This window comes from Podarcis gaigeae (assembly GCF_964106915.1).
Source record: "Podarcis gaigeae genome assembly, chromosome: 8".
NCBI classification, from domain to species: domain Eukaryota; kingdom Metazoa; phylum Chordata; class Lepidosauria; order Squamata; family Lacertidae; genus Podarcis; species Podarcis gaigeae.
The window spans coordinates 12,060,021-12,081,440 of NC_139684.1; the positions used below are offsets into that span (position 1 = coordinate 12,060,021).

Consider the following 21,420-nt stretch of genomic DNA (forward strand, 5'->3'; position numbering starts at 1 on the left):
ACCACTGTACTTTTGTCCATTTACTGTATTTATTTCCCCCGATTTGAACTATAAATTGGTGTTCCTCTTGAGTCAAAATGAGAGTACCGCTAAACATTTTTTTTAGAAAAAAGCATTGCATATTTACAGTATCATGTCTATATCCCAGCTTCTATCCCCCAAGGAGCTCAAAGCAGCAGACATAGTTCTCCACCACCCAATTTGCCAGGTCACCCAGCGAGTTTCATGGCCAAGTAGGGATCTGACCCCTGGTCTCTCCTAGTCCAACCCTTACACCACTACACCACACTGTCTCTCAATTTCTTTCAGGAATATATTCCAAGGAGTAGGGGGCCACCACACAAAAGGCCTGATTCCAGCATCACTGCAGGGACACTGACTAGATGGCCATTGGGGTCCTTTTGAACTCTGCAGTTCTACGATTCCTCACCCCAAGAGCGAGTACCATATTTTTCGCTCTATAAGACGCACCAGACCACAAGACGCACCTAGTTTTTGGAGGAGGAAAACAAGAAAAATAATATTCTGAATCTCAGAAGCCAGAACAGCAAGAGGGATCACTGCGCAGTGAAAGCAGCAATCCCTCTTGCTGTTCTGGCTTCTGTGATAGCTGTGCAGCCTGCATTCGCTCCATAAGACGCACACACATTTCTCCTTACTTTTTAGGAGGGAAAAAGTGAGTCTTATAGAGCAAAAATTACGGTAATTTTTTTCCCTTCCATTGCCTGGCTGACCTCCCCTCGAATGGCCTTGGCTGCTGGGCAACGAGAGAGTTCAACACCTGTGCGGGGCACCCAAACTTCCTGGTGCTGATAAGGAGGGGTATTAAAAGCTTCACAGCACCTCTAAGCAACTCCCAGTCAAGATGCTCGCGCTGTTGATACCCATTCTGTTGGTGGCTGGTGGTAAGAATCTCTCTCTCTCTCTCTCTCTCTCTCTCTCTCTCTCTCTCTCTTTTACCATCATCATCATCAAACCTTTATTGGCATCACATACAAATATTCAGAGGGGACGTGAGTGGCACTGTGGGTTAAACCACAGCGCCTAGGACTTGCCGATCAGAAGGTTAGCAGTTCGAATCCCCACGACGGGGTGAGCTCCCGTTGCTCAGTCCCAGCTCCTGCCAACCTAGCAGTTCAAAACCACGTCAAAGTGCATGTAGATAAGTAGGAACCACTCCGGCGGGAAGGTAAACGGCGTTTCCGTGCGCTGCTCTGGTTCTCCAGAAGCGGCTTAGTCATGCTGTCCACATGACCCGGAAGCTGTATGCTAGCTCCCTCAGCCAGTAAAGCGAGAAGAGCGCTGCAACCCCAGAGTCAGTCACAACTGGACCTAATGGTCAGGGGTCCCTTTACCTTTACAAACATTCAAACTAAATAGGCCAGTTTGATCTCGTTGCCATTTCAACAGTACAGTCATTTGCCAAAGGGAAGAAGAGGCGAGCAATCTATTTCATCTCTGTGGGTCTCCAGCAAGGGCAGGATCCTGTAGCGTACTTTGGCGACATAAAATAGAGGAATTAGCTACTGTCTTGGTGAGCTCCTGTAATAAGAAGCGTATAACCTCTGCCTCTGGTTTCCATGTTGGAATGCATAGATGGTCTAAAAATTGTTGGCGGAGATCATCATACATTTTACATTTAAGGGCCATGTGAGCTAGAGTTTCTACCAGGTGGGCATCGCATGGGCATATACTATCTCCTTCTGCCATACCTGCAAACCTATCCCAAAGGAGGTTAGAAGGATTAGAATTGAACCCAGACAGCGAAAAAGCCCTTCTTTCTTGCAGGTTAAACAAAAATTGCAAATAATTAAGGTTAAATTCCTGCGCCCAAGAGAGTCGAAAATAAAGAGGGGAACATGTTTTTTCCGCAGCTGAGATTAGTTCCTGGCGATCTATGTCCCACATCCTAGTTTTTAACATGGTCTTGGCGATTGGGAAACCCACAGCACCCAGGAGATCCCCCCCCCCCTCTCTCTCTGTCTGTCTCTGTCTAACATAAACCATTAAGAAGAGTCAGTGCTTTTTTTCCTTTAAAAAAAAAACGCTAGGGTTACTCTCACTTCCCTACTCATATTGAAATACTGCCCCCCAATGAGGCCAAACTTAGATTCATCAAATGTTTAGGGGTATGCATCCCCCCGGCATCCCCCCCCCCCGAAAAAAATAGCTATGCTGGATCCGGCCAGCGACCCATCCAATCCAGCATCCTATTCTCACAGTGGCCAACCAGATGCCACTATTTTGCAAACCCGCAAGCGGGATTTGAGCACAAGAGCAACTCTCCCCTCCAGACAGTTCCAGCAACTGGGATTCTGCCTCTGTGACGGCAGAGCACAAATCTGTCAAATAAAGCCACGAATTTGCCTTGCAAAGCCATCCAAGTTAGCGGCCATCAGTGCCTCCTGTGGCAGGGAGTTCCATAGGTTACATGCTGTGCAAAGGACTTTCTTTTCTCTCTCCTGGATCGTCCAACATTCAGCATGCATCGAAGCAACTTCTTGCCGTCGGTCTTAATCTCTCTCTTCCTCTCATCCTGCTCATGCAATGTGTGAGAGCGAACCGTTCGCCCCACCCTGCCTCTAATCGTGCAAGAGGCACGATTTTCTCTCCAGCACTTCCCAAACCAAAACAGGGACAGCCTGTTTTGCAGCATCCTGTTTTCAAAACATGGAGGCCCTTAATTGCCCCACCCATGACTCCACTTGGCCATGACTTAGCCCAAGATACTTTGCCGCTTGATACAAAGGATAAGATGCCCTAGGCTACCTTCCTGCCAGCTGGCTGGACCGGCAGCCTAGAATCACAGAGTCCTAGAATTGTAGAATGGGAAGGGACCCTGTGGCTCATCTAGTCCAACCCCCAGCAATGCAGGAATATGCTTCTGTCCCATACGGGGATCGAACCTGAAACCTTGACAAAGACCGGAATCCTTTCATTTAGGCATCATTGATGCAGATATTCTGAAGGAGCTGAGAAAAGTATTCATGTATGCAACTACTGCTGCAAGAATGTTAATGGCTAAATGGTGGAAAGGAGATAAAATACCAACTAAAATGGAGTGGCAGGTTAAATTATTTGAATACAGTGGTACTTCAGGTTACAGGCGCTTCAGGTTACAGACTCTGCTAACCCAGAAATAGTACCTCGGGTTAAGAACTTTGTTTCAGGATGAGAACAGAAATTGTGCGGTGGCAGTGGGAGGCCCCATTAGCTAAAGTGGTACCTCAGGTTAAGAACAGTTTCAGGTTAAGAACGGACCTCCGGAACGCATTATGTTCTTAACCTGAGGTACCACTGTATGTAGAATTGGCAAAGATGGCAGGGGAAATTAGGAACCAGACAAACCAAAAGTTTAAGAAAGAATGGGATTTATTCAGACCATATTTAAAAGAACATTGTTCTCATATGAAATCTCTGACATGCTTGGATTAACTTCTGCAATGCTATATGATACAAAAGTCTCAACATATGGACTTTTAAAATACATGTTATTTTACATGTAACATTTTCTTTGTAATTGATGGGATCTGGTTTTTTCCCCTTTTGTTCTTTTTGTGGTGAAGGGACCTAATATTTAAAAATAAAATCAGTAAAGATTAAATTGCTAAAAAAATGAAGAAACCTTGGTGTTATCAGCACCATGCTCCAACCGAATGAGCTATCAAGGCGAATATTACTTCGATACCGGCAATGGGATAATTATTCAGGGCAAGAAGTAGGGTAGCTTAGAGACGTGAGAGGAACCACCTATGGGCAAGTCCTCTGGCAAAGAGTTGGACTTCGATAATCTTTCATTAAAATTGTGCCCTGTGCGAAGCCAAAATCTGGCACCCCAAACGGATCTTCTCAATTTTGCACCCCCTCAACTCAGTGCCATGTGTGGCACCATTCTAAACCCGGTGTTAGTCTCAGGGGCTTGCCACCCAGAATCTGCCACCTGCCTAGTTGTAGGGCCGGCCAGAGCATGCCTGTTACTTGGACTCCATCTGCTGTGGTGCTGTCTCCTGAATCAGACCTCCATCAGATGGAGGCCTGAAACTGAGGAAAGCTTCAGAGCAAGTGGGGTTGTTTTTGTGACTGTTAGTAATTGCTTGTATATTATTAGTAGTGATGGCTGCATCGCAGGGCGTCATAGTTGTCAACTTACAGATTTGAAAATAAGGGACCAGCAGCCTCAAAAATAAGGGATCAGCAGCCAAAATAAGGGATTTTCCAAGCACAGGTATGTTCAACTTCTGAGCCCCTCCGAGCCAAAGGCAGAAAGCCCAGCCAGCAGCCAAACGAAGCCTCAAGCGGTGGTTCCCACAGCGCAGCAACCCGGCAAAGGGGATGCAGCAAGGAAAACCACCGTTACCTCTCCGCTGGGAAGCGCTGAGCAAAGGCGAGTCCCCAGGCAACGTGACCGATTTGATCGGCACAAGGCATGCAAGCTCCACCCCCCAGTCGTTCTTAGACTCCTTATTGGGTGAGCAATGCAGCCAAGCAACACAGTTGGAGCCTCCCTCCTCCCTGTCCGGCAGGCAGGGAGGGAGAGGAGCTGCTTCCTTTGAAACCCGGGAAATTTAAGGGACATTATCAATAAGGGACAGCAGTGGGACACGGTGCTGGGATAAGGGAGTTTCCCGCCAAATAAGGGACGGTTGATAGCTATGCAGGGGGTTGGACAAGATAACACTTGGAGTCCCTTCCAATCCTGCAATTCTATGATTTCCTTCCTTCCTTCCTTCCTTCCTTCCTTCCTGTGGTGGTCATGTGGGATTGCTATGAGGAATTATGAAAAATGAAGCAAGCCATTGTGTCAGCGGTGAAAGCATTGCTTTGACTGGGTTTGAGTCACTGACGTGATTTCTGATTCAATCCCACAAGCCTCTGCATCTCTGCCCCATTTTCTCTATGCCTGACAGTCACGTATAAGCCTTCTACACAGACCAGTTGCTTCACCAGGCATAAAGATACCTAAAGATAAGGAGGTAGCTTTGCTGTAGCTTTTGTTAATCTTTAGGGCCAGGAAACAGAGTTCACACGGAGGTGGTAAAATGTCTGACTTTCCTTTTATGACCTCCGGGGTTTGCTAAATGCATTCCTCCTTTCTTCCTGTTTTATTTAGCCTAAATGCATGCTCAAATAGGAAATAGTTCTTTGTAGTTAAGAGGCTTCCTCTGATCTGACTTTGTCCCCATGTGGGGATTTTTGAAATGCTTAGATGAAATCTGATTGGTTCTTACAAACACCTTGTAAAAGTTCTTTTGTTAATAAAAATGGAGTGGCAAAGGTCTTTCTGGTCAAGCCTCGTGTCTATTGTATTTATCAGGGTCCAGTCCTTCCTTTACCTTCAGAACGCAACACTTCCTTTCTCCCACAACTCACAGGCACCACTGACTTCTCCCCACAGCCTCCAGTTGTGGAACACCTATCTACACCCCCAATGCCAGGGTGGTGAATGGTGAAGACGCCGTCCCTTACAGCTGGCCTTGGCAGGTAAGGAAGCTGCTTCTCCTTCTATTATCTTGTGCCACATTTAGATCCATTTTTAAAATAAAAAAACAGCAGCAACAACAACATCAACAACACAACTTATATACCACTTAATTAGAGGAATAGCTCCAAACCTTTTGCATCCAATGGCATAAAATACTCACTGGCTCCTATCCAATGCTCATCCTACTCAGAGTATACCTATTGGAAGTAATAGCCATAAAGACATAAGCAAAGCCTGCTGGGTGCAGGCCAAGGCCAATTCTCCAAGTGTTTCCTATTTTCCAGGGACAGTTCCGGATTTACAGAAGCCGTCCCGGTTTCTGATTCGATCCCGGAATGTCCCGCTTTTCCTTAGGACATCTCCAATTTCATCGGAGAAATGTTGGGGGTTATGCAAAAGGGCCCCCATCTAGTCCAGCACTCTGTTCCCACAGCAGCCGACCAGATGCCAGTTCTGGGAAGCCCACAAGCAAGAAGTTAGTGCAACGGGGGCTCTCTCCAGTAAGAGCTCACTTGGGATACAACCCAAATTTAGAGATGCTATAAGAATTCTAAAGTCCCAAATATAAAATAAATGTTCATAAATGTACAGGGTAAACAGATACATAAGTATATAAACCACATGTCTGAAATAGTACAGGAGAGCAATCCTGAAGCCATTTTGACTCCCAAATGGACCTCAATATATTTCTCTGCAAGGAGGGAGGAAATGTGGAAAGCCTTCCCATTGTCTTTTTGCTTGCAAATCCTGTCTTAAGGGCGTATTTGTGTATGAATAGGGTGAGCCTGTGACCTGGATTCAGGAACTAAAAATATTAACCATCACACAAAAAATGGCCTGGCTGCCAGGTAATGCAATCAGTGACCATTATCAGGTTTCCAGGCAGACAGGATTTCTGCTGTAGACCGCCTCCTTCTGTGATGTATGTATGATGTTTTGGGGGGTGGTCTTCAGCTACAGGGTGGGCAATTTCAAAAGTCTATATAAGGGCTTGCACACCATTTTTCTGGGTTCCTCCCCCTTCCTGCGTGTGGTGAGTGAGGACCCTGTTGCAACAGTTGAATAAAGATCAGGCTTACTAGCCGCTTTGCTTCTCAATATTCTCTTGTCGGCCCTTTTCTCTTCTACCAATAGGGAACCCACTCAAGGACTCTATTCGGGCTCTTGGGTACCCCATAAGGGAAAAGGAGCAGTTTTTTTCTTATAGCAGTAACAACCTTCCCCCTTCATCGCAACCTGATCGCTGTCACTGTCCAGTAAATTCTGATCCCCTTCACAGATCTGTGTCTAGGATGGTGTCTTAACCCCTTCCCCGCCGCCTCTCTTGCCTCCCCACAGATCTCCCTCCAGTATGAGAAGGATGGTGAATTCCGTCACACCTGCGGGGGCACCCTCATTGCCCCCAACTGGGTCATGACTGCCGCCCACTGCATCTCGTAAGTTCTCATGTGGGCCATAAGGGGTGGGCACTGGGTGTGTGTGTGTGTTTACAGGCAGAAGGAGCTGATTGCCTTACGGACAGGTGAGCCGGTCCATTTTATATTCTATCCGTTTCCCTCAGGGATGCAGGTGACATGGGATGGTCATGCCTCATAATGCCTTGGTCAGTCCTGTGCCTGTGAATACTTTCTTTGCCCTGATCAAACCGTTTTCTATGATTGGCTTTTCGGACTGATGAAGCGTGTAGCGAAACCTGTAATATATCCAGAGAACAGGTCTCCTTTTGCCCACTTGCGTTCTTCTCCTCAGTGTGGTGGCTTTGATTTGCCTACCCATGATCGATCCATTCATACGGCTTTGTGTTTCCAACTCAAGACCCATTGAAGAACATCTCATCCAGTTCAATCTTTTAAAAACAGCTTTGAAAAACTTTTTCATATTCTCTAGTGTGCCACCCTTGCCATTGTGGCGGCGTGGGGTAGCCGTTCTGCGATTGGACTTACGCTACTTGTTGAACGGTTCATTTATCCAGGCTGTATAACATTTACTGCACATGTAACTTGTTAAGACAGAGTTGTACATTTATCTACTCCATGTTTATAGTATCTCCAGGCTTTGTCTTGCACATGGCACCATAGCTGTCAAGCGTCCCTTATTTGGCGGGACAGTCCCTTAGCCCAGCGCTATGTCCCGCTGCTGTCCCTTATTGATGATGTCCCTTAAATAAGCTACTGAAGGTAATGGGGCCCTTTCTATGTCCAGCTGACCTTTGTCAACAACAAATTGTTGCTGTTTTTTTTGTGTTGAATATATGCTATATGGTAATTTATGGACCTAATAGGTATCTAAAGCCATTTGCACGCAACAAAATATGTATTTTATCAAAGTAATTGTTGATCCCTTATTTTGGCTGCTGATCCCTTATTTTTGAGGTTGCTGATCCCTTATTTTCAAATCTGTAAGTTGACAGCTATGCATGGCACCTTAGTATGTTTGTTGTCTGAATGGTTATAAGTCTATCTCTATTCTAGCTATTATTCCAGTAAATTTGGTTTTATAAGCCAGCGTGTGGTGTTGTTGTTTTGTTGTATTATTATTACTGTCACCACATTTGATACTTTGTGTATATACTATACAGTCCCCACCTGAAGTCCTGAAGTCCTATGTCCAGTTCTGGGTGCACCACAGTTTAGGGAGGGCATGGAGAAGCTGCAAGGTCTGTAGGGAAGAGCGACCAGGGTGATGGAGGGTTTGGAAACCAAGAAGGGTCTGGAGTTGGGTTCGTTTAGACTGGATAAGAGGGGACTGAGAGCCACTTTCAAATATGTGAAGCGTTGCCATGTGGAAAACAGAGCAAGCTTGTGTCTCGCTGCTCTGTGGGATAGGACCCGAATCAATGGATTCAGATGGCAAGAAAGGAATTTCCGACTAAATTTTAGGAAAACCTTTCTGATGGGGAGAGCTGTTTGACAGTGGAACAGTCTCCCTTGGGAAGTGGTGGACTTTACTTCACTAGCTGCAAGCTTTTAAACAGAGTTTGGATGGCCATCTGCTAGCTAGGTTTCCTGCATTGCGGAGATGGTGGTGTTTGGTCCCTTTCAACCCTACAAATCTATGATTCTATGATGGCCTCTTCTCTGTGTTTCTCCTACACTCTCACAGCAAATCCCGGACATATCAAGTTGTGGTAGGTGAATATGACATGGATGCGGAAGAAGGAACTGAGCAGCGCATTCCTGTGAACTCCAATGACATCTTTGTGCACCCGAAATGGATCTCCATTTGTGCCGCCTGTGGGTAAGTGAGCTGTGGCTAATAATAATAATAATAATAATAATAATAATAATAATAATAATTTTATTATTATTTATACCCTACCATCTGGCTGGGCTTCCCCAGCCACTCAGGGAGGCTCCCAACAGAACACTAAAAACAGAATAAAACTTCAAACATTTAAAACTGGCTCCATCTTGGGGGCAGGGATGGTCTGGTCCATTCCTCTTTAGCCAGGCCTATGGCTTTAAATAATCTAGGGCTTGAGAAACTGGGAGGGAGAGGACTGTTATTATTATGAGTATTTTATTATCTGTCTGTATGCTTTTTATTATGGCTTTGTTATGTTTTTATCACTGGTTTTCTGCAATGTATTTTTAATGTTGTACAGTGGCACCTCAGGTTAAGCACTTAATTCGTTCTGGAGGTCCGTTCTTAACCTGAAACTGTTCATAACCTGAGGTACCACTTTAGCTAATGGGGCCTCCTGCTGCCGCCGCGTGATTTGTTCTCATCCTGAAGCAAAGTTCTTAACCCGAGGTACTATTTCTGGGTTAGTGGAGTCTGTAACCTGAAGCATCTGTAACCTGAAGTGTCTGTAACCCGAGGTACCACTCTACACCGCCCTGGAATCTTCTGATAAACGACGCTATATAAACTGAATTACAGTGGTGCCCCGCAAGATGAATGCCTCGCAAAACGAAAAACGCACAAGACGAAAGGGTTTTTCGGTTTTTGCGTCGCGTCGCAAGACGAATTTCCTTATGGGCTTGCTTCGCAAGACGAAAACATCTTGCGAGTTTGTTCGCTTTTTTCCTAAAGCTGCTGGAAGAGGCGCAGTTGCGACGGACTGTGCTTCGCAAGACGAAAAACATCGCAAGACGAAAAGACTCGCGGAACGAATTAATTTCGTCTTGCGAGGCACCACTGTAATGATGATGGTGGTGATTATTTTTTAAAACTGTTTAGAAAAAAAATGTGCTATTTCCCCCCCCCAAACAGTGTATAAATTTTATGAAATAAGTAAATAAACCCATCTCTAGTCCGGCAACAGCATTCTGGGCCAGCTGAAGCTTCAGGGCCAGATCCCTATCAGTTGCCCCTTGGGACTGGTGGGTTGGAAGCCAGGGAGCTGACCAGCAGATGGTGCCAGAGTCAATGACAGGCAGAGCCAACTGAGTTACAGTGGTACCTCGCAAGACGAAATTAATTCGTTCTGCGAGTGTTTTCGTCTTGCGAATTTTTCGTCTTGCGAAGCACGGATTCCCATAGGTATTAACGGTTTTAAGAAAAAGGAAACAAACTTGCAAGACGTTTTCATCTTGCGAAGCAAGCCCATAGGGAAATTCGTCTTGCGAAGCATCTCAAAAAACGAAAAACTCTTTTGTCTTGCGAGTTTTTCGTCTTACGAGGCATTCGTATACGTCTTGCGAGTTTTTCGTCTTACGAGGCATTCGTATACATACCACTGTATATTTTTCTCGCCATCCTCCTCCTCCTCCTCCTCCTTTCGGAGTATACAGTGGTACCTTGGTTCTCAAACGCTTTGGTTCCCAAACCCTGAAAACCCAGAAGTAAGTGTTCCAGTTTTCAAATGTTTTTCGGAAGCTGAACATCCGATGTGGCTGTTGACTATTGTTTCCGGGGCACCTGCACCAATCAGAAGCTGCACCTTGGTTTTTGAACATTTCGGAAGTCAAATGGACTTCCAGAACGGATTAAGTTTGGCACTTTTGTTTTTGCTGTTTATTTTGCGTTTTTGATTTTGAGGCTTTTTCGGTTCATTTGTTTTTGTGACTGTGTGGATCCTAGTTCAGCTAGTGATTGACTGATTGATTGATTGATTGTGTGACTGTGGAAATGGATAAAAAAACCCCATCCAAACAATGACTATCATCAGTGCAGGTAAGAAAAAACATTAATTTTAATTTTCATCATCTACAATGCTGTCTTATTTTATAGTACACACTGGTCAACAACAAATTTGTTGTCTGCGTTTTTTCAGCTGATTTAGGACGAATCTGATGCGCTGAATCCAAAAATCACATTGGTTTTGCTCAATCAGGTCAAGTTTTTGAGTTATGGCCACATGTCTTTTTTTACATTTTTGTTCACATGTACGCTTGTGTGGAGCATTTTAGAAGAAGTTGGTGGGGGTTAAATGCCATATCGAATAATTGTTTTGATTGGAAATGATTATTTTAATCACAAGAGGTATTCAGGTTCGATAGTTCTGGGTGATTATGTTGAAAAGGGTTCAGTTTGAAGTCATAAAACCTCGAAATCTTCCATAAATTGGTGCGGCAAAGCATAAAGTCGGGGGGATCAAAACCCCTGGCTCACTCAAGTACACTGAAGGAGAACTATGAAGGGGTGAGGTATGTGCTGGAGAAAATTGGTTATGATCAGCATAAGTGGTTTATTTGTGTTGACCTGAAGATGGTGAACTTTTTGTTGGGACAACAGTCTGGCTTCACCAAGTACCCATGTTTTCTGTGCATGTGGGATAGTAGGGACCGTGCTCAGCATTACACGAAGAAGGACTGGCCTGTGCGGGAGGAATTGGTGCCTTGCAGAAAAAGGAACATCATCAACGACCCTCTGGTGGACAAAGACAGAATACTCTTCCCACCGCTGCACATCAAGCGCGGCTTAATCAAGCAGTTCACCAAGGCTCTGGACAAGGATGGTGACTGCTTCACTTACTTGTGCCAGGCTTTTCCAGGATTGACCATGGAGAAATTGAAAGCTGGCATCTTTGATGGTCCTCAGATCCATCAGCTCATCAGAGATCCAGAGTTCGGAAACTCAATGAACAAAGTGGAACTGGAAGCGTGGAAGGCACTTGTTCTGGTAGTGAAGAACTTTCTTGGCAACAATAAGGCCAGAAACTACACAGAACTTGTCAACATGCTGACTGCTTTCAGAAACCTGGGCTGCAACATGAGCGTCAAGATGCACTACCTATTTTCACATATGGACCGGTTTCCTGAGAACCTGGGTTCAATGAGTGACGAGCAGGGGGTGAGATTCCATCAGGACATGGAAGAGATGGAGACCAGGTATCAGGGTCGCTGGGACGCAGTCATGATGGCTGACTACTGTTGGACTCTGAAGAGAGACCTCCCTGCCGCTGAGTATTCCAGGAGTTCCAAGAAACGGAAGTTCAAGCCCTGAAGTTTGAAAAATGGTGAAGCAACATGCAATTTACGTGTACTTACCTTTATCAAAGGGACGTGGGTGGCGTTGTGGGTAAAACCTCAGCGCCTAGGACTTGCCGATTGCATGGTCGGCGGTTCGAATCCCTGTGGCGGGGTGCGCTCCCGTCATTAGGTCCCAGCGCCTGCCAACCTAGCAGTTCGAAAGCACCCTCGGGTGCAAGTAGATAAATAGGGTCCGCTTACCAGCGGGAAGGTAAACGGCGTTCCGTGTGCTGCGCTGGCTCGCCAGATGCAGCTTGTCACGCTGGCCACGTGACCCGGAAGTGTCTGTGGACAGCGCTGGCTCCCGGCCTATAGAGTGAGATGAGCGCACAACCCTAGAGTCTGTCAAGACTGGCCCGTACGGGCAGGGGTACCTTTACCTTTACCAATGCCCACCATTCAGTTTACAGTAATTGATGTTTCTACCAGGTAATCAATATATGTTGTTGGAAAAACATTTTTTTCTCTTAAAAACATATTTAGGATGATATGTGTTGACAAAAATCAGCTGATAATGCCACAAAAATGTACCGGTAATCGATTTTGTCACAAGATCTGATTTTTTTCAAATCAACATAGCACAAAAACCTGGCCTGATGGAGAGAAACGGATGCCATTTCCTAATTCAGCAGTGCAAAAATACCCTAAATCAGTTGTAGAGATCTAGACAACATTCAAAAAGTAAAAAAATGTTGCTCAGTGTTAGAGGGACGCGGGTGGCGCTGTGGGTTAAACCACAGAGCCTAGGGCTTGCCGATCAGAAGGTTGGTGGTTTGAATCCCCGCAACAGGGTGAGCTCCCGTTGCTCGGTCCCTGCTCCTGCCAACCTAGCAGTTCAAAAGCACGTCAAAGTGCAAGTAGATAAATAGGTACCACTCCAGTGGGAAGGTAAACAGCGTTTGCGTGTGCTGCTCTGGTTCACCAGAAGCGGCTTAGTCCTGCTGGCCACATGACCCGGAGGTGTATGCTGGCTCCCTCGGCCCATAAAGTGAGATGAGCGTCGCAACCCCAGAGTCGGCCATGACTGGACCTAATGGTCAGGGGTCCCTTTACCTTTACCTTACATTGATTACTGCTTTCATTTTATGTATGAATGGTCTCGTTAGATAGTAAAATTCATGTTAAATGGCTGTTTTGGGGGTTGTTTTTAAAAGTCTGGAACAGATTAATCCATTTTTGCATTACTTTCTACGGGAAAGCGTGCCTTGGTTTTGGAACGCTTTGGTTTTGGAATGGACTTCCGGAACGGATTAACTTTGAGAACCAAGGTACCACTGTACCAAGGAGGAGGAGGAGAGGCAGGGCTATTCCTTGACCCAGATGTCAGAAGGCAGGCCAGTGGGTTTGGATGAACTGAAGCTGGTGGGGCAGAACCACATTTGGCCCTATGGACTGGCCTGGGCTGCCCCACCCAGAGCGCATCCTCTTGACTCTCTCTTTCTCCTGTTTGCCTCAGCAACGACATCGCCCTGATGAAGCTGTCCCGCGCCGCCGAGCTGAGCAACACGGTGCAGCTGGGGTGCCTCCCCCCCGCAGGGGAAGTGTTGCCTAATGATTACCCCTGTTACATCAGCGGCTGGGGACGACTGTACAGTAAGTGGTTCCGCCCTTATCTGCAGGGGGCCTGGAGAGGGAGGGTTTTCAAACAGAGGCTAGTGGTTTTAAAAAAATCGAAGGTTGGGTGGCCATCTGATGGGGATTCTTGAGCTGCGATTTCTGCATCGCAAGAGGGTTAGAATAGATGACCTTTGGGGGTCCTTTCCAACAATTCTACGGTGCACGCATATAAACAAGCTTTGTGTCCTTGGGGAGGCCGGTGGCGCTCCTGTCTATTTGTATAGAGTGGAATGGGATTTTGGTTTAGGGGACGGGCTCAAGGGCAAAACATCCGCTTTTCTTTCTTTCTTTCTTTCTTTCTTTCTTTCTTTCTTTCTTTCTTTCTTTCTATGGTAATAGTTTTTCAATTTCATTGTTCTGCATGGGACAATGACAATAAAGATATCTATCTATCTATCTATCTATCTATCTATCTATCTAATCTATATCTATCTATCTATCTATCTATCTATCTATCTATCATCTATCTATCTATCTATCTATCTATCTATCTATCTATCATCTATCTATCTATCTATCTATCTATCATCTATCTATCTATCTATCTATCTATCTATCTATATCTATCTATCATCATCATCATTATTATCTATCTATATCTATCTATCTATCTATCTATCATCATCATTATTATCTATCTATATCTATCTATCTATCTATCTATCTATCTATCTATCTATCTATCTATCTAGTGGACTTTTATTATTATTATTTATAACAATTTATTAATTTTTCAAAAATAACATAAAAAAAGAAAACAACAATGTTTAGGGTACTCAAGAAAATCACCATTTTATAGTTCAAATCGGGGGAAAATACAGTAAATGGACAAAGGTACAAAGATTCGCAAAATGTTGAGGGAGGGATATGTGTACCCCTGCGAATTCCCAGAAAAAAAAAAGCACTGAGCATATATATCCATGTTTATTAACTGATGTGGTTAAACAGTTAAAAAAAAAAACTTAGACTAAGTTTTAGCATACATGAAAAACTTAAAACAAATCCTTATTTCCTGATGAACAGCCTTTGGACTATAATGTAACTTGAACAGAAAACTATCTTTAGAAAGATCTTTCCTCCGAAAGCATTGTATTTTAAAAATCCAATTTAAATTAAATTTAAATTTTAAAAATCCAGTTTAAATTTTAAAAAATCCAATTTATTTGATTTTTTTTAAAAAATAGAAATCATTGATTTTTATCCACCCTGACGCTGACCCCTGACCAACTGTGGTTCCTTCATAGCGAACGGCCCCCTTCCATCCAAACTCCAGCAGGCCGTTCTTCCAGTGGTGGACAACCAACACTGCAACCAGAAGGACTGGTGGGGAGGCGTCATCCGGCAAAACATGATCTGCGCTGGAGGGGACATCCGTGCCGGCTGCAACGTAAGTCTGGGGAGGAAATGGGAATTTGGCCCTTTGAAGACGAAGGAAAGTGGTGGATGACATTAGAATTAATTGCACAACAGCCTCAAGCTCGCTATAATTATTTTTTTGTTCCTTTTCACCGTAAGTCTGTTTCAGCAGCGATATTGTAAAAGCCAATTTTTGCAAGGTCACAAATTTAAGCCGCACTTTAACTATTCACGGTCGGAATTTGGGGGGGGGGGGGAATATAAGTGTGACTTATATTCCGGCCAATACGGTATAGTGGGTAAGTATGTATATTCCATAAGAGCAATCTTGTTTTCTGAGCGGGGAGTCTGATTTAGCGAAAATGGCATTGCCTCTGCAAAACCCGGGGGAGCCCCAAGTTTCAAAGAAGCGCAAAGTATCTGGGGGTGAGACTTCAGTTCAGGATAGTAGCTGACGGGGGGGCGCATCCTGAGCAAAATCTCCTCCTCCAGCGCTTTCGTCGCACAGCTTATTTCCAATCGCAGAGTTGTAGAGGGACACCCAGCGGTCATCTAGCCCACCCCCGATTTATTTATTTTTTGCTGCGTTTTCCAGGGCGACTCCGGGGGCCCCCTGAACTGCAAGGCTGCTGACGGAAGATGGGAGGTCCATGGCATCGCCAGCTTTGTCTCCGCCTTGGGGTGCAACGCCTTGAAGAAACCCACCGTCTTCACCCGCGTCTCTGATTTCGAGACCTGGATTCAGGAAGTAAGCGGTTGCGAAGGAGACCCACCCGGTGGCTCTCATGCTTGGAAGTGCATTTCAGCACGGCGGGGTGACAATCAAAAATAATTTGGGAGAGCCCACTTTCCAAAGCTTCCTTTTCCTCCCAAACCCCTGGATGTGAATTCAAAACAGCATTTGCACGCAAGTACTTAGCCCCAGGGGGACGTGGGTGGCGCAGTAGGTTAAACCACAGAGCCTAGGACTTGCCGATCAGAAGGTTGGTGGTTCGAATCCCCATGACGGGGTGAGCTCCCGTTGCTCAGTCCCTGCTCCTGCCAACCTAGCAGTTCGAAAGCACACCAGTGCAAGTAGATAAATAGGTACTGCTCTGGCAGGAAGGTAAACGGCGTTTCCGTGCGCTGCTCTGGTTTCGGTGTTCCGTTGCACTAGAAGCGGCTTAGTCATGCTGGCCACATGACCCGGAAAAACTGTCTGTGGACAAAAGCCGGCTCCCTCGGCCTGTAAAGCAAGATGAGCACCGCAACCCCAGAGATGTCTGCGATCGGACTTAACTGTTAGGGGTCCTTTACCTTTTTTTTAGGATGATAATGAGAGCCAGTGTGGGACATACCCTCCAACACTCCTGCGATGAAAATAGGGATGTCCTATTCCATCATCAGGGATGCGGGGGGCGCTGTGGGTTAAACCACAGAGCCTAGGACTTGCCGATCAGAAGGTCGGCGGTTCGAATCCCCGCGATGGGGTGAGTTCCCGTTGCTCGGCCCCTGCTCCTGCCAACCTAGCAGTTTGAAAGCATGCAGTGCAAGTAGATTAATAGGTACCGCTCTGGCGGGAAGGTAAACAGCGTTTTCGTGTGCTGCTCTGGTTCGCCAGAAGCGGTTTAGTCCTGCTGGCCACATGACCTGGAAGCTGAACGCCAGCTCCCTCGGCCAATAAAACAAGATGAGCGCCGCAACCCCAGAGTCGGCCACAACTGGACCTAATGGTCAGGGGTCCCTTTACCTTTAACCCGACAACGCGCAACCTGAAGCGTCTGTAACCCTAGGTATGACTGTACTTAGCCCCAGATTATCCAAACAGGGCCTTCCTTGGGGCCAAGGTCTTCCTAGAATAGAATTGTGGGGTTGGGAGGGACCCCAAGAATAGGAACATGTATGAAGCTGCCCTCTACGGAGTCTGGCCAGTGGTTCATTCAGCTCAGTACAGTCATACCTCGGGTTAAAGGCGCTTCAGGTCGCGCGTTTTCAGGTTGTGCACCATGCCGAAACCCGGAAGTACCGGAACGGGTGACTTTGCACATGCACGGAGGCGCTGGATCGCGACCCGTGCGTGCGCAGACGCGGAGCTGCGGGTTGCGAATGCTGCGGGTTGCGAACGTGCCTCCAGCACAGATCACGTTTGAAACCCGAGCGTCCACTGTTTTGTCTGCACTGACCTGCAGGTTCAGGCAGGAAGTTCTTCCCAGCCATGCCTGGAGCCTTCTGCCTGCCAAGCAGCTGCTCTGCCCCTGAGCTGAGGCTCTACCTTTCAAAACTTGGGAGTAAGAGCTGGGAGATTACTGGAGGGCATTTTTGTCAATGCCCCAGGAAGCCCCTAACCATTGCGAGTGATGGTTGAATCATTATTATTCTTACTATATTGTTTTTATTCAAATATCGGCAGATCCTCCAAGTGTCCCTATTTTGCAGGGACAGTCCCGGATTTACAGAAGCCATTCCAGTTTCTGATTTGATCCTGGAATGTCCTGCTTTCCCTCAGGACACCCCTATTTTCATCTGTGAAATGTTGGAGGTTACGGAGTTATCCGACCCCTGAGCTGTCTGAAGGCAGTCCGATATAGGGGCGTTTTTAAACATTTAACATTTTATTATGTCTTTATATACAGTGGTACCTCGGTTTTCAACTTCCGTTCGACTTCCGAAACGTTCGAAAACCGAGGCACACAGGGTTGGCTGCATGTTCCGTTGCAAAAAAATGAAAAATGCACAGTGGAAGCCATTCAACTTCCGAAGCACGTTTGATAACGGAAGCTATTACTTCCGGGTTTTCGGTGTTCGGAAACCAAAACATTTGACTTTCGGGATGCTCAAAAACTGAGGTAACACTGTATTTTGGAAGCTGCCCAGAGTGGCTGGGGCAACACAGTCAGATGGGCAGGGTATTATTATTATTATTATTATTATTATTATTATTATTTAAAAGGACGTCCCTATTTTCATCAGAGAAATGTTGAAGGGTGTGTTATCAGCGATCAGATCATCTCTGCTCTCAGGTTCACAGTCTAAATGACACGACACAAAAGGAAAAGAGAGGAGGGAGGAGAAGGAGAGAGCAAGCCCTGGCATTTATTCTTAGTGATGGAGGTCTGGCACATGGCCTCCATTCAGGGGCGCCGACTTATAAAAAATATTGGGGGGGGGGCCATACCGGGGTCCTGCCCCGGGAAGTTTTCTAAATTTTAGATGAAAATTAGTGAGTTTTAAAGTTTTTTAAAAGTATTTTAGAGTCATATGATCAACATTAGAACCCCGAAAACTCGACTCTCTATAACTCCACACTCCGGGAAACTCGGCAAGCCTGAAACACTTTTTGGCTTTGAAAAAAGAAACAAAACATAAACACACACGGTATTTTCGTAAAAAGCTAATTTAATTTACAGTAACAATTATGCTTATAGACTATTACAGAGCAGTGAATATATAGCTCTGAAAAGACTGAAATGATATTTAAATATTTAAATAAACTATCATTAAAAGAATAAAACATAAAATATTGCTGTCGCACAGTAATAGCACTTTGATTAATAAGTGAAATAGCTAATTTAAGCTTACTTTGAATAAGGCTGAGGGCTCATTAAAAAAAATAATATCTCAAAGTTAATGCTTTAATAGTTAATAAAGTTAATACAGTATGTCTAATACTGTATGTAAATACTGTAATACTGTATGTAAATAACGGGCTTTAATTGGGTCTTACACCCTAAAAATATTTAAGTATTTGAAAATAACTAATACAGTACTATAGTAATATAGAAATACAGTACTAAACTAGTACTAATATTTCGAAACTGAAAATTTAACATTCTGTATGTATTTAATTCTCTATTTTATAAAGATTTTTAATATTTGACAGTGAGTTTGGAGTAGCCCAATGCAAAAATCCTGAGGATCCATGTGGATCCGTGCTTTGTAACCACGTTTTTGCACCACTGTGACGCTAGGCAACAGTGGGTGCGTAATTTTTTTGGTGCAAGATGTAGCCATGAACATGCTATGTGATCTGATGGTGAATTTGGGGTGACCCAATGCAAAAATCCTGAGGATCCATGTGGATCCGTGCTTTGTAACCACGTTTTTGCACCATTGTGGCCCTAGGCCACAGTGGGTGCGTGATTTTTTTGGTGCAGGCTGTAGCCATGGACATGTAATGTGATCTGATGGTGAATTTGGGGTGACCCAATGCAAAAATCCTGAGGATCCATGTGGATCCGTGCTTTGTCACCACGTTTTAAATGGGGAGGGAAGGAAAAACACAGAAGGGACAAGAAGACCAGAGGGGTGTGCGGAGAAGCAGCTGGCTAAGAATGCAGGGGAGGAGTTTAACGGGGTGGGGGGGAGGAAAGGAAGGCAAAAGTCCCCCCCCAAGCCAGCCCTCTCTCTCTCTCTCCCACCTGCAAGTCCCTAGAGCACGGAGAGGAGGAGGTGGTGGGCTGGAGCCTGCACACAGTGTGACTAGGAAAGAATTAGAAGGAAGGACTCGATCCTTTCCTTAACCCTCTGCTTGCCAGGAGGGCAGGAGATTCCCTGCTCTTTGTTGAGTTTGAGCAAACGCAGCAACAGAAGCGGGTGGGCAGTAAGACCCTGAGGCAGAATGCAGGAAAGCAGCAGCTTCCGCCTTCCCTCCGCCCGACCGCCCGATCTTATTTTTGCCTGATTTTTGCCTATTTTTGCCCACACATTCGCTCAATAACACGCAGACATTTCCCCTTACTTTTTAGGAGAAAAAATCTGCGTGTTATAGAGCGAAGTTTACGGTAATAATTTTCTTAAATTATTGGGGGGGCTGAGCCCCCCAAAACGAATTTTTGAGGGGGCTCGGGCCCCCTCAGGCCCCATGGAGTCGGCGCCTATGCCTCCATTCCCCTTCTGCCCTTGAACCAGAAGGAACCTTCCTGCAGGCCTGTGTTAAGAGCCCTCCCAGCAAGCAGTATACATAACCCATGACAATAAACCGGTTTGGTTTCAAGCAAGGGTTCAACAGATCCTTCAGATCCCTTGCTCCCGGACCGATTATCTGACTCCAGGGAGGGTCCATCCTTTGACCAGCTGCCCCGCTAAATTCCCCTTCCTGTAATTTGATGCTATCATTAATACCCAGCCTCTAATTCTAGGAGTTATATCTAAAATACTTTTCTTGTTTTCTTCCAGACCATCACTAACCATTCATGATGACCTGATCTGCCTTTCGTGGGACCCCTCTTAGTCCCAAAATAAAAAGCAGCTGAGATATATCTTACTGGTGCTTCCGTTTGCTTATTTCGGCGTCTTCTATCAAATGCAAAACACACAACCCAAACAGCCCCTCCGCAGGTTCACGGTTTTTGCCAAAATTCTGACATTGTCCGATTCACTCGAAAACGGTGCCAAACGCCTGCAAATTGCCCCCTGCAATGTTTGGCAGTGCAAACACCGTGTTTCACGGTAGGCAAAAAAACAGACCTTGATGCTCTTACCTGACAGGCCTGTTAGAAAAACTAACCAATAAATTGAAACTGACATGGGGACAGATAGAAGAAGACTCCTTCATCCTGGTTTGGTTCCCCTTTATCACATACAGTGGTACCTTGGTTCTCAAACACCAAAAAGCTGGAAGTAAGTGTTCTGGTTTTAGAATATTTTTCAGAAGCCGAACGTCCAACGCGGTTGTCAGCTGTTGCTTCCGGGGCACCTGCACCAATCAGAAGCTGCGCCTTGATTTTTGAACATTTCGGAAGTCAAACAGACTTCCAGAACAGATTAAGTTTGGTGCTTTTTTTTTTGCTGTTTATTTTGCGTTTTTGTTTTTGAGGCTCTTTCGGTTAATTTGTTTCTGTGACAGTGTGGAACCCAGTTCAGCTACTGACTGATTGATTGTGTGACTGTGGAAATGGATAAAAAAAACCCCATCCAAACAATGACTATCATCAGTGCAGATAAGAAAGAAAAAATAATTTTTATTTTTATCATCTACAATACTGTCTTCTTTATTTTATAGTACAGTACATTGATTATTGCTTTCATTTTATGGATCAACGGTCTCGTTAGATAGTAAAATTCATGTTAAATGGCTGTTTTGGGAGTTGTTTTTAAAAGTCTGGAACAGATTAATCCATTTTTGCATTACTTTCTATGGGAAAGTGTGCCTTGGTTTGGGAACGCTTTGGTTTAGGAGCGTACTTCCGGAACGGATTAACTTTGAGAACCAAGGTACCAAGACAACAACAAGAATCAGCCAATAGCATACGAATCCATCTGGCTATCCTGATTCAAAAATACACACACACCCAGCTCTCACACTAAAACAAATCTCATTACACGCAACCAAAGACAACCAACCACACTCTAGGCCAACCAAAACCTCTCTCGCCACCAAGGAAATACAACAAGCTATTAGTAAGAGAACGCATACAAGTAACACTGACACAAAACCCCACACATACACTATGTAGAAGAATAGAAGCATAACCACCCCACCCCATTCACCATTCCTCTCTCTTCACCCCTTTCCCACTTCTTCTTCCTAATTGTTTAAACCACTACATGAACCAAGAACTTCTATATTGA

General features: G+C 45.2%; 1 protein-coding gene across 1 annotated transcript in view; it reads left to right on the forward strand.

Annotated features, from left to right (window-relative positions):
- The window catches only part of LOC310850505 (proproteinase E-like), a gene marked incomplete at its 5' end in the record, with an annotated part of 29,197 nt that extends 9,103 nt beyond the window's left edge, over nucleotides 1–20,094 (forward strand). The window contains 7 exons of the mRNA XM_083752022.1: nucleotides 5,396–5,481; nucleotides 6,821–6,918; nucleotides 8,585–8,719; nucleotides 13,355–13,491; nucleotides 14,760–14,902; nucleotides 15,467–15,619; nucleotides 20,026–20,094. Of these exons, the coding sequence (XP_083608148.1) occupies nucleotides 5,396–5,481; nucleotides 6,821–6,918; nucleotides 8,585–8,719; nucleotides 13,355–13,491; nucleotides 14,760–14,902; nucleotides 15,467–15,619; nucleotides 20,026–20,046 (773 nt within the window). The 3' untranslated portion in view covers nucleotides 20,047–20,094. The remainder of the gene's footprint in view (nucleotides 1–5,395; nucleotides 5,482–6,820; nucleotides 6,919–8,584; nucleotides 8,720–13,354; nucleotides 13,492–14,759; nucleotides 14,903–15,466; nucleotides 15,620–20,025) is intronic.
- Between the last annotated feature and the right edge of the window lie 1,326 nt (nucleotides 20,095–21,420).